Genomic DNA, 17,742 nt, shown 5'->3' on the forward strand with positions numbered 1-17,742 from the left:
CCTCAAGTAGCACATCCACCTCTTCCCGCCTGCATCACCCTCCTCCTCCGTGCCACTCTTGGGGACAGCGGCGGTGTGGGCGCGACCCGTCGATTTCTCCCCACCTGAGCTGAATCTCTTTAATAAAGGCATTCAAAAGGAGAAAGATCTCTTGCCCATTTTATTTCAATTATGTTTTTAACACATAAAGAAAGCCCTTGTGTGCAAGCAAGACATTCAAGTCTTATTTTTTGCTTTTAAAAATCAAGATGCAGAAGCTTCTAGGATTGTAGAAGACATTTAGGCTTTCTGAAATCCTTCTCCTGACACTAGTGTGGGCCATTTCAATACCGATGATTAAGTAAAAAGTACAAAGAGGACCAATGCTGCTACATGTAGCATCTAATGGAAACCGGAGCATAAAATGGCAACTGAAGCTGTGCTCAACTAGGTGCTACTCGGATGGATGACAATAAAAGGGCCCAGTCTGGGAGCACTGGCAGTGCTGAACACAACAGTGGCAGCACGCAGGCTGTCAATGACTCTTGGCTTCAGCTACACCCCAACCCTTGCTAATCAGGCACCAGCTCATCAAGCATTGCAGTGGCTACCTTCAATCCCATCACAGCTGGGTATATCATGGAGCTGGGAGATCATGCTGGTCTCCCTGAGAGAATCTATGGATTTCAGCTTAAAAAAAGCATCTCGCAGCTAAGGAGGGTGGAGAGGAAACTTGGTTGAGGTGTGACGTTGGGCCCAGACTTGTGTGTGCCCTCTGTTTTTTACGGTATCGCCATCACGCTTCAGCTGGTCTGAGGAAGGGAAAAAAGGGTACGGCGGACGGAAACGCTTGCTTCCCGCCGAAACTACATTTCCCAGAGTGCCTCCGCCTTGACGGCTTCCTGCCCGTCACATGACAGCTGCCTGGCTGCGCCATGGCGGAAGCGGGGGAGAAGGTAGAGGCTGTTAGTGTACTGTGGTCGCAGCGCCGATGGAGCGGGGCTTAGAGCGGGAGCGCGGGACCGGGGCGGGGCACATGGGAGTGGAGGGGCGGAAGGACAGTGCTTGTGCCAGGGGGCTGAGGCCGGCAGCCAGCCCTGCGGGGTGCGGGGCCGTCGTGGACAGCCTCGCTGCACCGGCGCGGAGGAGGGAAGATGGAGGCAGCAGAACCTGGGTCTGGCCGGGAGGGTGGCTTTAGAAGTGCTTGTGACGCCGCTGTGGAGCCAAGAGTTGTCTCTCTACCGAGGGACATATGGAACATGACCAAGTTCATTTCAACAAGGAAATTTTTTTCTGAGACAAAATTTGAGGATTTTGGTGCTGTTCTCTTAATCGGGTGTTCTCCTAAAGCTCCCCGTCCCTAGGTTGCTCTTTCCCAAGGGAAAAAAATAATATGAAAAAGTGCTGTTCCTGGCCCTTTCAGGTGCTTTATAAATGCTTATTTGCTGAGCCAGTATTTGAACAGACAGCTCAGCTGTGCAATATTTGTTAGTCATGGATGCCTAAAAGTGAGAGAGTCTTAGAATTACTTCAATGTAACCAGCCAAAGTTAGAGACTGGCATCTGGTTTCCACCTTCCCTGCTGACAGAGTTTTGTTGGGAGGGCTTAGCTTCCTTGGGGAAGACTTTTTTCCCCCAGGATTGATGAGTTTTTAACTGTGGCAGCCTTTGGAAGGATGAAACAAACTTGGATAAGTGTTCTCTAACAATACAATAGATTAAACCAGCCTGTGTTTTGCTCTCTGGACTATGATAGGAGAGTTTATTTATTTCAGTTTATTTCCTGTGGGTACCATGCACACCTGTACTGAAAGGGCTCTGTGTGTCTTGTGCACGTGTTTCTGTAAAACTCAAGTTTTTTGTCTTTCACCTTTTGTCAGGTCTATGTTATGCACCTAAACATACAGTGGATTACATTTGATGTTTGTAAAACCAGGGGAAGGGAAAATGCTATACCTATCATACTGGAAAGCCCACTTAAGAATATTTTGAGAAGTTATGTTGGATCTGTTAAGTGAGAGACTATAATGGTGAGAGATTACTTCACATTTCTATGGTTTCCTGATCTGTGTTCCCTTACTGCATTCTTAGGCTACTTAAGCAACAGTGTTTGTCAGCTGGATGAAGTGTACTGCTGATTTTCCCCTAGAGTCTGAGATTGCTAAAGACTGCTAATCCTAAATAATTTGGATTCTGGTTGTCTACAAATCCCTTTTTAGGGATTTCCTTTCCGCAGTCACAAGGCTACTAAAAAGTGGAAGTGGAGGATAATCCTTTCAGTTCATGCATTTGGAAGGAAGGCAAAGGAACCTAAAAAAGCCCCAGGGCAATCATAACTACAGTTTACTGTTCAGGTTTGCCTAAGCAAGTGGGGGAAATGCAGGGAAAAAGCTTTTCGTAGTAAGTTGCTACCAAAGTGAGTTTGTAGGTAAGTATCAATTCTAAGCACCTTCAGCTAAGTTCTTGTCAGAGAACAAATTCAATTTTTGCATTGCTTTCCTAAGCCAAGGCTCCCTCTGATTTTTTTCTATGTTATTTTCTGCAGTAAAATAGAAAGGCCATGAAGCATTTACCTCTGTTTGTATGCCATTTATGAAATTTAGTATCTGAGATTGCAGTGCCTTGTGAATACAGTAGGGATACCAGGGTGGATGTCCTAAATAAAAATAGATTGATATTTTCTTAGTTCACGTGGAATCAACTTCTGGCATGCCCTAATTTTATATGTCAATATCCTCTAGGGATGCCTTTGCACATAACTTGTGGTTCAGGTGGGTGTGAGGACCAGCTGCTGGCTCAGTAAGTGATCTGTTAACTCCATCCTGCACGTGTTGGTCTGACAGCATGGTGTTAGACAGTGAGCTCATCATGAAAGTAAATTTCTGTTCATAGACAACCAAAACAATTGGAGCCATGAGGGGCAGATGTAGTTGGTGTAGCTGCACTGGCAAAAATGTCACTTGCTGTAATGCCTTTGTTTGGGAGAGCTTTTTTTTCCCCCCACACTATGTGAATTAAACCAAAATACCATAATTGTAGTACTATTAATTTTGTTTTATTAAGGATTTGAGTAGGTAGCTCTTGGTATTCAGAAGATAAAATCATGGGCTTTTATTAGGAATCTGATTATACTTTGCGTTGGACTTTGTGTGTTGTTCTAGCTCATTCAATCAGCTGGCAATATTACATCACACTGTTTTAGTTCAGTTCTCACTTGGTTATTGTTAAGATGCACAAAGATTGTATGTAAGAAAATTGTAATTTCCTGAAAAGTTACAACAGCTTGTGATTAGAGACTGGGAGACCAACAGACAAACAGTTGGGCTTGCAAAGTTGAACCTAAACTACAAAGGATACCAGGATTTTACTCTGTCTTCCCTTGATTCCCATGTACTTTTTACTTGCAATTTCCCAATTCATGACACAAGTATAGACTACACTGATAACCTTTCTATGGGATGTGTATTTTAGGGGTGGATCTATCTGTAGTGAGAAAAATGGAGGAAATGGATGTCAGTAATTGTGGTAACACTTTGCACAAAGCTTCCAGTAGCAGGTAGAAGTGCTGCTATGCTTCTCTCCCATCTTCTGTCATGGTCATTATGGGCATCAATGTGATCCTCCACTAATGAAAAGGAAGCCTTTGCTTTTGGTGTACAGGTCACAATCAGTATATTATATAAACACAGAAAATAAATAAATGTGAGAAACAAAAAATTACACTGGTTGTCAGTGCATTTTCTCCCTTTTCCATTTTTCTCTAAGCTGTGGGTAAGGGTGTAATTTTTTTTTGTCTTGTCTGGTGGAATTCTGTACCTATTAATCTTACTCTTCAAAGACTCTCTTCATAAGATTTGAAATGCTGCTTTCTCTCCTACTTGTTCTTTGTTTATATCATATTTTATTGTTAAAATGCTTACATTCACTATTAGTTGTCATCCTTTATGGCTATTGATAAATATGTTAAGTAAATCTTCGTTTTGCTGACTTCTTTGAGGAGGCATTGCATCAGCAGATTTTCTCAGTGGGCAGACAACAGATGAGCAGGAGTTGACTTAAAAAAATTTTTTTCTAGGGTTGAAAGACTCATCTTGCCAGAGAGATGTTTTAAAGGTACAGTTGTTTCAAAGGCAGGAGAAAGCCATGTCTTGCATTAACGTCAGATGGGAAGGAGAAAGCCATTGAATTCTGGATTTCTATGGAAAATGGTTTGAAATTATTTAAATTTAAAATAATCCTATTAACAGCTGAATAGTTGAATAGCAAAGCTGGCTTGTGGGTAACTTGAGAATGCTGTTCTGCCATGGAAGTCAAGATATGGGCAGTTTCCTTGCAAAATTTGCTACTGCTTCTGGAAGAGGGGAACACAATCACAGGGACAGATTCTCAGATGACCCAGTCACTCTCTCCCTTTTAGGGTAACTGACAACAGAGTCCCTGCTGCTCCTGAGTATCACTGTGACACAAATGCAAGCACAAATTAAGTATGAATGACAAGGATGGAAACTCTGAACTTTGAGTTGCTTCTGCTCTGTCTTTCATTTCTTAATAAGAGTTTAAAAGTATTTCTTAAAGGGAAATACTGCTCAGTTATGTATATACTTAGCTATTTACCCCTTTGTTTTTTTGTGTCCTTTTCAGGAAACCAGGTTTTATGAGGAATCAACAGATGAATCTGAGGTAACCCTTCTTAAAATGTTTCACACTCAAATTTGTGTCATTGTGGTCAGTGCTAGTTTTTTGTTAATATGCAGTGAAAAAAACTATTTCACTGGTTGTTTTTAGAAGTTTGGCCAGTATTATGTACCAAGGATTGTACAGGGTTTAAATTATTGAAAAGAAGCTGTGAATTGCTATTAGAAGCTTCTTTATATTAAAAAAAATAAAACCCATCCACAATCAGTTGTAAAATTAATTATATTGAGAGATAAATTGAAGTGCATTTGCTTCTGTTTTGATAAAATGAAAATTTTTAAATATCGTTATATATGCAGTAATACTATATTCGGGTAATTACTTTGTTGTTTTAATAGCTTCACAGTCTCCACTTAACCATGTCCTGTAGACTCTCTGTTCTTGAGATGATGTTTTTTCAAAAATTGTCTCATTTTCTGGAGAGGTCTGCCTACACTGCTGTAGGGGATGGGAAAAGGGGGCTGGGGATGAAGAGAGGAAGGAAGCTAGAGAGAGTTTCAAGAGTTTGTCCTCAACAGTAATGTTACAAATAAAGCTCTTAGGAAGATTTTGTTTTTTACCAAGGGACAAATCTCCATGCTGGGTTTAAGCACTAAGCAGACAGAAATCCTAATTTCTATGACAGTGGATAGTGCAGAGACTGTAGTGGTGGATTCTGAAAAAAATATTTTTGCAGTGGAAGGTGGTTTTGTTTCTTGTGAGGTGTTTTTTTTTTCTTTCTGCCTTTAAATGGTTGTCTTCAGTAGCACTGAATAGCAGTACTGGTGAGAAGCAGGGTTTTTTGGCCCTTTAACATTGCTCTGTGGAACAGCTGCCTGGGCCAGACTTTTTTTGTCCAGTGTGAAATGCCTTCATTTTGAATAGTGCTTGGTGATGTGGAGATAAACAGTCACTGGGCAATGACTCAGTAGAATAGTAATCCTCTCAAGGCTTGATATTCACAGGATGGAGAACACAGATACTTACCTGCTGAGGTGCTTTTTTTTCTAAAAGCTTATTGCAATGAAAAAATGGCACTTTTACTGGCCTTTCAAGTTTTCAGCTTTAGCAAATCAGTAGTTACAGCAGAATTAATCATAAATGGGTTGCCATTTATGGGTGGGGGTTTACTATTTTTTCCCTTAAGAAAAATAGGCATCATGCATCTTTCACAAAATTTAAAGTCCTAAAATTTCAACTAGACCTATGTTAAAGTTGACACCTGTTCTTAATGATAATTTCACATGCAGAGAGAAGGGAAAAGGAAATTTATTGAGAATGTAGATATTGGATCTAAAGAACAATTGTCATTTTAATGTCTGTGAAAATGCTTTGCATTAGCCATCTTTGAGTATTAAGTCCAATCTTTAGTATTTTGATCATCAGTATGAGAAATGACTCCTCACTTTTAAAAATGTCAAAAGTTTATTAAAACCTTAACAAAATACAACAAATGAGTGAATAAGGAAAAAGGACAGCATGCTGGGAGTAGGTAACCCAGCAGCCACAAGCTGGTCTACAAAATGGCTGCTCGAAATTTTACACCCCTGGGTTTGCATTAGGCAACCTGTCCCCTCCTGAAGTCTATCAGTGAACTCTTCTTCACCATTATTGGTGGAGATGACTTTCTTCCAGCTTGGCTGGAGGTCAGGTGTTGTCATGCCTCGCCTCCTAGTAACAAGCCTTCCCTCCTCCCAAATGTCCCGTGCAAGGCCCTCCTTCCACATGTCCTGACTACCAAGGCCGTCCCTTGGCAACAGTACTGGGAGAGAAAGGGGACTACGGGAAGAACAGAGGACATCTAAACAAAAAATCACAACAACATAACCATACATCAGTGAAACTTCTCATAACATACACATAATAGTCATCCCTTTATTGCGAGAGCCAACTATCACATTACCCATCTATAATAATCAGAAAATATTTAATGGAATGAAACTGATTGGACTATTTCTAAAGATTGTTCAGATAAAACTAAAATGGTAAAAAACACAAAGTGTTCTCAGTGCTTGCTTATATTACTTGAAGTATGGCCAGAGCTAAGATCAAACTGATGGCTTCACTCCTAGCTCTTGTGATTATAAAATTGTAATTATTTCTTTTGAATGGCCTATAGTTTGAATAATCAGGGTGGTGGCTCTAGAATCAAAGACTCTGATTCTTGCAGCCCGTGTTTAGTTTTAGCCATTAAGAATATATTTATGGCATGGACTTCATAGACATCTTACCATAGTACTAAAAATTTTTACATATACAATTACTCCTGCAATTAATTTAATTTAAATTCTTTGTATAAAATTGCGTATTGTTACTAATTATTCCAGAGGACACATGACACATATCCAACTTACATTATAGATGTGCTTTCTGTTATAGGGGAATGCAATATTAAAATTTCTGATTTTGAGTAAATTATGCCCCTGTCTGAATTGGATGTGTAAACAAAGTATGGAATTTTTTTCCTGATCTATTTACCCTTTTGTGCCATTATTTTAGCAAAGAATCAAATATACATTAATTCTTTCTCATGCAGCAACTCTTACTGTCTTTCCTTTAGCATATTCTAGCAAATAAGATTCTAGTGTTTTGCTGCCTGCTTGATTTGTTTTGAAGGACAGGCTCTCTAACAATTGCCAAGATGCTTATTTGCACAGACCTGGTGGTAGAGCTTAATAGTAGGCCTCAAATGTGGGAGTCTGCAAAAATTGACTGTCTTGAATGTATGTCATCTGAAAGTTCATCAATGTAAGTTTGGTTCCAGCAATGGCTCCACAGGAAATTGAGTTCCTAAAGCTGCTCTGTTGTAAGGTACTTCTCAGCTAATTAAGTCAGAATGTGTAAAATGCAAAGGTATCAATTAGCAGAGATGGTGCATTTGTTCAGATATTTAGTAGACCTTTCTTTCAATATAGAGATAGCTATAGTTACTAGTAAAATTTGTAGAACTTGTAGCACTTCTAGAAGTGATGTTATATTTCTTTCCTGGTAACTACAGTACAGTTGGCACTTTCCTATCATGTTCTTATATCTGATTTGGGGTATTCCATGCTTTTTCTTTTCCCGTAGTCAGACTGCAATATATTATGCCATGCTATGATGAAGAAGCTGTTTCTGTAGTAGTCCTTTAATTCTTAGGGGAAAACCTCCTTATTTTGTGAGGTAATTTTACTCAGTCTTGAAATACAAGTATTTTAGTTCTGTGTGTTTGGCTTTAAACATTTGGTTTTGGAGGGTTTTGATGGGTTTTTGTTTTTTGGGCTTTTAATTTTTTTTTTTCTGAAGTATATTTTCATTACTTATCCCAGCCATGTCTAATCATCAAATATGCAGCCAGATTTCAGGGTGAATCTGAGCAGGTTTATTTGGTTGAAAAGTCCTAGTTTCAATGTGGTTTCATTGGCTTATTTAATTTTATTTTATAACACCTGAAGCTAAATGTTTGGACTGTCACATTTGATGAGATCTAAAAAGTAGATAGCAAAGTAATCAGACTTTTGGAAACTGTGGAGGAAAAAAGAAACTCCATAAATTATGTCCAGCCTGAATCAGAATTTATTTTCAAATTATTTTTCTTCCTTGCAATGCATCTGTTGCTGTAAAATCTTGCTTTTCTCAGTTGAGCTGTTTTCTGTCAGACAGTTATGTTTTGCCAGCTAATTAGCAAATAATAAAACGCTTAAAATTGTCTCCTCCATTCTAATTTACTACAGGGGTTACAAGCAGATTGTGCTCATCCAGCATGTGGCTTTTTTACTGGAAGTGCCCTTTCAATAACAAATGTCCCTGGAATTATAATTGAGTGCTATGTCCCAAAAAAAGATCCTTGATTATGTAAGGCATGTCACTGTTTGTGGTTTTGTTTCTTTTGCTTGCAGTAACGCTGCACTACAGCAGAATTTTTTTGTTTTGCAATTGTTTGCTTCTTAAACTACAAAAAAAGCCATGTTAGTGCAGATGTTCATGTAGCAAAGAGGTGCTAGAATAGTATTTTTTAAAAAAGGTAGACTGATATCTTTATTCATGTTTTTTTGTTAGATACATGAATGTGTTAATCATCAGTATTGCATAATTTTCATTCTAGCACTTCTATTTTTATATGTCCCCTTCTTAACTTTTTTTTTGCTGCTTTGATCACTGTTACCCTGTGAAAGAGACATGTTTGTTCATTTAGTTTCTCGATTAGTTATTTAAATGCTATATTAATAAATTCCATGAGCGTTTGTAGAGAGAAAGGTATTGTAGAAATTCCTGGTTAATCCAGTGCTCAAACTGTTTCTGGTGGTTTAGAAATATCCCTCTCTGATACACTGTTACCACTGAAACTAGTAGTGGTTTTGTTCTTTAGGGTTTTGAAAATTGTTCAGAGCAGGAACACAGTAGGAAAAAATGTAAGCCTTAAAAAGAGGCAACTAAAAAGCTTTGATATTTTCTTTCTCTTTTCAGTGCACTCCAAGTTTTAGTCTTGTAGGTTGGGTCTGGATTAGGTCAAAGCAATTAAGTCATTTGAAGTAAATAAAGAATCTGGTGAAAAAGGGTCCTTGTCATATTGTGTTTCCATCAAAACATTCTCTCAACATGGGGTGTGGAGCATTGGGCTGGAAGAGGTAAGCTGTTCTGTGGGTAGTATCTTTTGAAATGGCATCACCATTGCAAGAAAAATGGATGCTTGAAAAGGAGATGTGTCTACTGCACCTTTGTCTGAGTTGCCTTTTTTTGTTTACTGTCTGACCTTTTCCAAAGTAATTATTTTGATCACGCCACTTTTCCTTATTACTGAATAGTTGTATGCTAGACTATTTTTAAAAACATAAAATGGGAGAAAAATGCTCAAAAAATATGTTCTTTTTCACATATCGGACGTCTGAAGAGAGATTGCTTCTCTCTGTATGGCTTTAAATTAAATTGGCCTTTTGAGGAGAATGGAAGGAAAAGTTACATAAATTCCAAGTACTAAGTTCTCCTTATTGTTGAGGAAATGTATCATGCAAATAATTTATCAATTTGAGTCAGTAGGATGAACATAGTAAATTATTTATTGAAGTTTAAATGGAATATTTTCTTACATTAATTTGAAAAACAAGTTTGCAGTGACTAGTAACTAACATTATAATAAACATTATTAGAGGACTGACTTGCAGGAAAAAAAATGGATTATTGCAATATTCTTTTAAGATGTTCGAGTTTTGAGTGAAAATTAAATACTTCATTTAATGAGCTATTAATATTAACCAGAAGTGCCTGTTCTGTCTGTGTGTTGTGGAATACATAAAAAGTAAAAATGTTGCTGTGTTTCCTACATAAATTAAATGCAATTGCAAAGCTTCTGTATTAGCAGAGTATGCAGATGTGGCTTTCCCAAAACATTAAATTTATTTCTCTGTATGAAATAACACTTGTGGCTGCAAAAAGAAAGTAATGGTGAAATTCAGCTCTTCCCCAGTGGTGGGTAGGTGAGCTTCAAAAACTGCTATTCTCAAAACTGCACTGTCAGCTTTTCATATGCAGTAGATCACAAGGTGGCAACTGGGTTGCTTGAGTAGTGTTCACAGGGGAAACAAATGTTTGCCCAAGTTCCTTACTCAGCAAAAGGACAATAAAAGTAGAAATGTGTAGCTTCATTGATATTTGAACTGAGTTTGGATTTTTCTGTGCTGGAACTGGATTTGAAGATAAAACAGCCTATCCTGTGCTGGCTCTGTATAGTGCACTTGGTGTGGATGGACTTATCCTATGTTTTTGAACACTGAAGTGGATTTGGAAGTTTCAGGTGTTCTTAGTCATGCACAAAATATCAGCAAAATAAATTGAGGTAGTTGAAATGAAACCAGATTGTATTATATGGACTTTCTACTACTATTTTTTTTTAAACACACCATTTATGAGGATTGGTCATGTGCAAGTATGTCATCTCTGTGTTACTTCTGCTTTGAAACTTGGCTGGTGCCCTGCTCTTTCAAACCTGTAGGAGTAAATCTTCAATTGGTACTGTGCAAAAATAGTCTAATATTCTGTATGTCACAACAGTTTTGCAAAAAAATAAAATACTCTCTGTTTTGTCTTTCATCTGTGTCATTTCATGCTGTAAATGCAGCCCATTTTGAAACATACTCACAGGCAGACATATCATCTTAATTCCATGCTCCTGGTGTATATCTGCATTTTCCCAGCGTATTAAATGAATCCCTGTGGAAAATGCATGAGGAGAACAGAAAGCTGCAGTGTGAAATTTTACCATCCTAATCCATATTTACCAATTTTACAGCTAGGTACTGGAAAAGCGTTGGTGATGTGCCTTATGAACAGTTGTAAAGGAATGAGATCAGAGGTTATTCATGTTTTTCACGGAACTCACTGTGTTTTCACCATGGAATTAGGGGAAAATATTTTTAGCAGCATAAGTCACAAACATGCTGTCATAGTTTAGAAATTTCAGTCTTCGTGCGTTTTGTTTTCTTGTGTACCAGTAGTTGCAGAACTGAAATTAATTCTTGAACAAGTTGAAAACTTTAATGTGTTTCTAGCTTTTATTCACTATTGCTCTACCTGCTTTTGAACCAGTGACTTCAAGATGAAATGCTCTTTGCTATTCTCGTTCTTGAACCAGTTGTTTTTTTTTTTTTTTTTCTGCTTTGTTAAAATTTTCCTGTAAGGACAACTTTTTTTTTTTTTAATGAAAGTAATGGAGGAAAAGAGGTTTGTGTTCTCTCAGTGAGCTTCTAGAGGGTCTGGTAAAGTGCTCAGGATAAATAAAACAACAACTTGCAATAAAACTGTATTCCAGTTTTGGTACTATCAAGCAGCCTGGTTAAAGGCCTTAGTCTTGAGTTTTTCTTGGCATTCCATTAATGTTAGAGATTTCATTGCATTGAGAGAAATTGAGTTAGGATCCTAATTCTGAAAATAGCATAGGTAGTCCCTTTATCACAGAGGTAGGAGCGGAAGTCTGGAAACCATATCCTAGGGATGGAGAAACAGTAATGATCAAGCTGCACTTCATAACAGTTACACAGCCTATTATGATAATTGTCCTTGTTTGCTTTGTGACACTTGATTCTTCAGCAGAAGTGGACATATCATCCCAAATAGCAGGGGATGTAGTGCTTTCTTCTGCTTGAGTCTGGATTTTTTTTCTTCTGAAGGAAGGCCAGGTAAGACCTAGAAATTGCCAATCAGGGAAGCTGTGTTTGCATCACTTTAGAACACAGAACATTTGCTTTTTCTTCTTAAAAAAAAACAAATATGGGGACATTACTTGAGGAGCTTTAGTAAATGAGTTTGAGGTGTGTGAAAGGTTGACACTGGCCAAACGCCAGTGCACCTATGAAAATCATTTATTCATTTTCTTCTGCTATAGTTAAGCAGAGGAGAGGAAAACTCATGGAGTGAGATAAAGATTAGGAGAAAACACTTTAAGGGCAAAACAGGCTCAAAACTCTAAAAAAAATTTGTTAACAGAATTAAAGGAGGGTAATGAGAACTGAAATAAACTTTTAGAACACCTTTCCCCTCATGCACTTCATGAATTATAGGGAAACTTGTATTATAGTCCTCACCATAGCTTGCAGAAGAATCTTAGCTCTGACGCTTGGAGCACCTCCTTCTCTCCCTCCCTCTTTTACACGTACCTTAGCATTCTCATACATGTGTCTTCACTTACTCCTTTTCTCTGACTCACGAGAGAATTGGTGTTTGTAGGTGTGGTGGGTTTTAGTGCTGGTTAAATTCCAGTGCACTCACTAGAATATACTTATGTATTTCTTGTTCTGAAATAGGATTAGGAGGAAGTAGGCTCAAAACTTGAAAAGGGTATAAAGAGAACTTTATTAACAGTAATGAAAAGAAAGAACAATAAGAATCAGAATAAAACTTTTAGAACACTTCTCCTCCCCCCTACAACCTTTTCTTTCTCACTAACAACATACAGAAACAATTTAGTCAGTTTATCGCTTCTAGAATAGTCTTTCTTCTGTTCACTTAGGGAGGAAAGTCCCTCTTGTTAATTTATGGAGACTCTTCTACAAGAAAACAGTTCTCTCATGGCTTTTAATTTCCACAAATAGCAGCCACCTGGAAATCTGCAATCGTGAAGTCCCTCCCATTTTTTACAGCTTTCCCCACAGCTGCGTTTATGGGTCATGTCGACTTACGAGGTACTGTTTTAAGGATGAGCTGTTCACGAGCAAATGTTCTCTTTATATATCTTTGAGATCATCTTTATCTCTGAGAACAGAAGTCTTCTTCTTTCCCTGGGGCAGTCTTCACTTCTCTGTTCCAACTTGTGGGATCACAGCTACTTCAACATTTGCTTACTTTAGCATAGAGTCCTTTGCTCATATCTACAGTTTGAACACTTAATCTCCCCATACTTTCAATGAGTTACAGGGAAAAAGAGTCTGATGTATAAATGACATTCTTCTCTATAAGAGGATTTCAGCCTCAAAATCAAGGCATTTTTTCATCTCTTCCATCTGGGACTTGACTCTTTCTTCACTGACCGTGGTGTCTTCATGTTGTTCTTCTGTGTGTTCTCTGTCCTTTTTTCTCACTTGAAGGAGGACTGAAGGTCTGCAAGTCTTATCTGTGCACTAAAAGAGCTGATGGCCTGCCTGGGGCCTGCCAATGGTCACGTGTCCCCAGCCAGGCTCGGTAGCTTGCGGTCGGGCTGGAATCTCTGCAGCCACGCCAGGGCTCAGCTGCAGCACACCAAGGGCCGATGGCCTCCCCTCCCCCTGCCCAGCAGCTGATGGGGCCTGGCCCCGTGGCAGAGCCCACCTGGCCCGGTCCAGCTGAGATGGGGGCTGGACTGGCCTCGTTACCTGCTCAGGGCCGGGAGCAAAAGAGAACTTCTTGGGATTTTTTAGTCTTTAACATGTGTATTCACAGAGGCACATCTAGTTTTCTCAGTGGTTTAACAGTTTGTCAATTCTTAAAACTAATTACTGATTGGTTTTTTTTTGTCAAACAGAGAGGAAACTGCTAGCAGCTTTTCTTAGGAAACTGTGGAGGCACTTCTGTGAATGCCTCCAATGCAAAACCAGCATAGTAGGTTCATTTGTTCTCAAGTTCTATCAATTAAAACAGTTTTTGTAGAGTTCTGCAGCGCTGAAAGGTTAATCTTGTCCAGACTCTGCAGTCGGGAATTGCTCACCGTGCCTCTTTCTCATTTGATCACATGGTCTCCACGGGCACTGTGCAAGCTGTGCTGACTGCCGGCTCCACTCCGCACCTTTACTTCATTCAGAATAGCAGGAAAAGAAACACTGCTGCCGCTGCTCCTGTCTTTCTGTCTGCAGCATGGCTGGTTAAAAACATCTAAGTAAACACAGTAGATTGCAAGCCATGCTGAGAGAGCTGCAGCCATGCTGGGGTCCAGCAGCCCCCTCCAGGAAAGGGGCCCCAGCTGACCCTCGTCTGTATAGAGCAATGAGCAAGAGAGCTTCCCGCGTTTTCGTCATTCTTGAATGTGTTATCATATAGGCGTTTCCAGCTTTTCTAATTGGCTTAGCAGTGTGCCAATTTCCCAGGCTTGCCAGTGATTGGTTTTGCCAGGCACAGAGGAAGCCACTAGCAGCTCCTCACAGAGAATCGCTTCTATGGCTGACCTTTTCCCCTCTTCATCAAAAACCAGTTATTGCAAAACCAGCACAAGGTGCTATCTCTTTAAGGACCAAATTAGATTCTAAATTGTACTTTATGTATTTCTTAATTGTAAAGAGTAACAATCTTCTAGAGGTTTTGCAACAATGAAAATTAAAAAAAATGTAAATATTTGTTGTGAATTTCCAGCTATTTTTTCAGAAATAATGATTATTTAAATTATTTCTAAACTATAACATGGGTTCCAGTTGGTGTGAGAAGAAGCAGGATTTGGGCTAGGGTTTTTTCCTGACTTCCATGTCAGAATGGCAGGCAATAGGTCATCTTGTGTGCAGTTTCTTTCAAAAGTGGCAGCATCAGAGGCAAACACCAAAGAAGCCTGATGTTACAGTGGAAGATCTTTGAGTAAATAGCTGCCTCCTTTACAATGATAGTGTTACATCCTCATTGCCCACCTCAGTAATTTGCATATTTTGACAATTTTGACTTCTAAAACTTTCCAAAGACAAACCTTTATCCTACCCCTATTCTGACCAGAATTGGTCATCATCTTCAAACAGATTTTTCTAAGTGATGTTGAGGAAAAATGAGACTCTACTGGTATGCGCACATAATGCAGTTAATAGTGAGTCAGATTACTTGAAGTTGAACATGTTTGCTTTAAGGGTAGAAGGAAGCGGACAAATGTCCAGAAATATTCCTCAGTTCCTTTTGATATTAGATAGATAATACACCAATTTAATGTGTAGGGTTCAAAACTTCTACCCCTCATCTTTAAAGTACAAGTTATATTCTGATGCCTGCAGTCATAAGGCAATAGTAGAATTTTTAAAGACCAACTGTTTTGTGACTGTGCAATAGAATATAACAAGGAAGAGGGGAAGAAGGCAAATTTACCTCATCACAGGTATGAGGTAACCCAGTTGTTATTGTACTTAAAGTTGTGAGCAGGGTAAACATTTAGTAGGTAAAGATTAGGAGTTTTTCTTCATATTCGCATTCTCAAAAAACCAACAAAATAACCTATTCATTGGTTTTACCAGATAGTACAGGGACTTTGACATGGTCAGGGGTGTAAGTCAAAGGGATCTCCCAACTGTGTTGTGACGTGATGATGTTACTTCTGTTATGTGCTATATCTATATTGATTACTGTTTCAATTTTATCAGCACGAATCACACCTATTTATCACACTTCCTTAAATTCATCAACAGATATTAGCAATTTATTACAGCTTGCTGCTTAATATTTTCTACTTTTATTCGCCCTCCTGCATGTGTTAAGTCATGTGTTGCTCCCGTGTGATATTTTCACTTGCAGTAGGTTTTTTTGCTAGATATTTGTATTCTTTTGCCATATTCCCTTTTATTGCAAGAGAGCATTGTGTTCGTTTGCATATGTCAACCCTGAATTAGTAAATAAAATTCCTTTTTCCTTCCATGTATTATAAGAACATCTGTGCTTTTAAGATATGGAAAGAGGTCATGCAAATACAGGATGGTAATTGTCTGCATTGTCAAATCCGTTTACTCAGTGGTCAGTCTTGATCTCTGTCCTCTGAATGCTGTTGAGATGGGAGCTGTGGCCTGCCTTTTCCAAGAACCACCTATAGTATATTTAATGAGCCATTCATTCTGAATTCTGGTGTTGTGTGAAAAGCTGTTTCGTGTCAGGCTATAAGCAGTCATTAAAAACCCTGTATAGGAAAGCTGTGCCATGAGGGTTGCCTGGCTGCAAGTGAGCTTCTGACTGAGGACATGGTAGTTTTGGAGAGGAAGATGGGGTTCCTGGCAGACACACTGAAAAGTGTTGAAATTGGACTTGTAGTCTAGGCTGAGAGGGCTTGATAAAGTGTTTGAGGGAAGTTAGGGTATCAGCAAAGGTCCATCTGAGGGTTACAAATGGATGGAGCAGAGGAGATTTGTAAGAGGGGGGCTTGGGAAAGACTTGTGAGCCTTCAAGACTCTGCAGTCTTTAAAGTGGAGGTTAAGAGTGGGAGCCAGGTCCTTTATGTGTTTTGGATAATTGGGTTATAGGCGGGTTTGGCTGGTACTGTGAAAGCAATCCTTCAGTCCTTTAACCTTAATAATATTGTAGCAGGGCAGAGTCACTGTTTTTCTTTTCCATTTGTGACCCAAAACTGAGAGTAACCCTGTCAGCAGACCTAGTCCTACAGAGATGTAGTGGAGAGTTGCTCTGCCTGCATCTTGCCTTGTTGTCCAAATCAGCAAAGTTGAAGTTTGCTCATTGTCCTAGCTGACCAAGGGTATCTAAACTGAAGCATTATTTCCAGGGTGAAGAAACTGTATGGTTTGTCAAGTTTAATTATTGTCAATAGATGCAAGAAAAGTATGGTAAGTCTTAGGTTTTTAGCATACAGCTATTAGAAAGTGTTTTGGTATGAAATATGGTAAAGAAGGAAGTGAGAAATGATGTGCATGGATATTCGTGGGGTGATACTGAGGATATAGAGGCTTCTGTCTGATTATATGGATTACCAGATTGTCTGAGCCACATTTAGCTTAAATATAATATGGGTAGAGAAAATTAGAGGTGACAGATAAGTGAACCTGCTTGTCTGAGGGACTGTGTGTTAGATATTTTCTCTGTGGATTTTGGGGAATGGGCTTCAGCAAGTGTAAAATCAGGTTCATCTGTAAATCCGAATCTCTTTACCTTGAATGAATGGAGATTAGTTGGGTCCTAACAAAGGTCAGAGGCTGAAAATAGTAATTATTTCTTTATTGGGCCAAAGGAGGCATTATGACCCATTTGGTGCAGCTCCCAGGTACAGAAATGCTGTGAAGGTTGAAATAAAAAGCATTATCTGTATCTTTTGTTGGGTAGTACTTGTCTTGTCGTGGAAATCTTGTGGCGGTTAACCTTAAGTTTGTAAGGTTCTTGTTGGGCTCCCTTGTCCAAAGTAAGGTTTACACAGCCATCCTGGGTGCAATCCTGCCCTTCCAAGCAATTCTGGTGATAAAAAGGGTTTGCAAAGAGCCAGGGGGTCAGATGTTGGTGTAAAACCCCACTGATGATGTTCCTTTCATAGAAGTCTGGCTAGAAGTCATCCATTCCACTTCTCAGCCACACACCAGGCTAAGTACTCTTTGCTCCCATGCCAAATAGGGGACTTATAAATGAAAGATAATTTCCAGCCAGCCTCACAACCCCTCACAACTAAGGCTGAGACAGCCATTCAATGCCCTGATTAAGACATTATTTCTGTAAAAAAAATAAGAGTTGGAGATGGTTATACCTTGGATCAAGTCAAGATGACAAAACCAAGGAAAGTAATAAATGTTGTTGGCAACTGTGTTCTGCTGGGTATTTTGCTGCACTTTGAGCTTCTACCCATATACAAGAGAAATAAGGAACTATCCCTGTAGACTTCATTTTGGGGCTTGAGGTCTTACTATGTTGGTTTCTTTTTCTTTTTAAAGAGTATTTGTCATTGAATTTCTATAAGAAGTGAAGATGTCCCCCAGC

At 39.1% G+C, this 17,742-nt stretch overlaps 1 protein-coding gene across 2 annotated transcripts in view; it reads left to right on the forward strand.

Moving 5' to 3' along the window:
* The first annotated feature begins 908 nt into the window (after positions 1–908).
* Positions 909–17,742, forward strand: part of VPS41 (VPS41 subunit of HOPS complex) — a 112,247-nt gene continuing 95,413 nt past the window's right edge. For both annotated transcript variants that reach the window (XM_041406310.1, XM_041406311.1), the window contains exons 1-2: positions 909–935; positions 4,621–4,659. In XM_041406310.1, coding sequence (XP_041262244.1) covers positions 915–935; positions 4,621–4,659 — 60 coding nt within the window. In that variant the 5' untranslated portion in view covers positions 909–914. The remainder of the gene's footprint in view (positions 936–4,620; positions 4,660–17,742) is intronic.

Source organism: Onychostruthus taczanowskii, unplaced genomic scaffold (assembly GCF_017590055.1).
Source record: "Onychostruthus taczanowskii isolate IOZ18803 unplaced genomic scaffold, ASM1759005v1 scaffold248, whole genome shotgun sequence".
NCBI lineage: Eukaryota > Metazoa > Chordata > Aves > Passeriformes > Passeridae > Onychostruthus > Onychostruthus taczanowskii.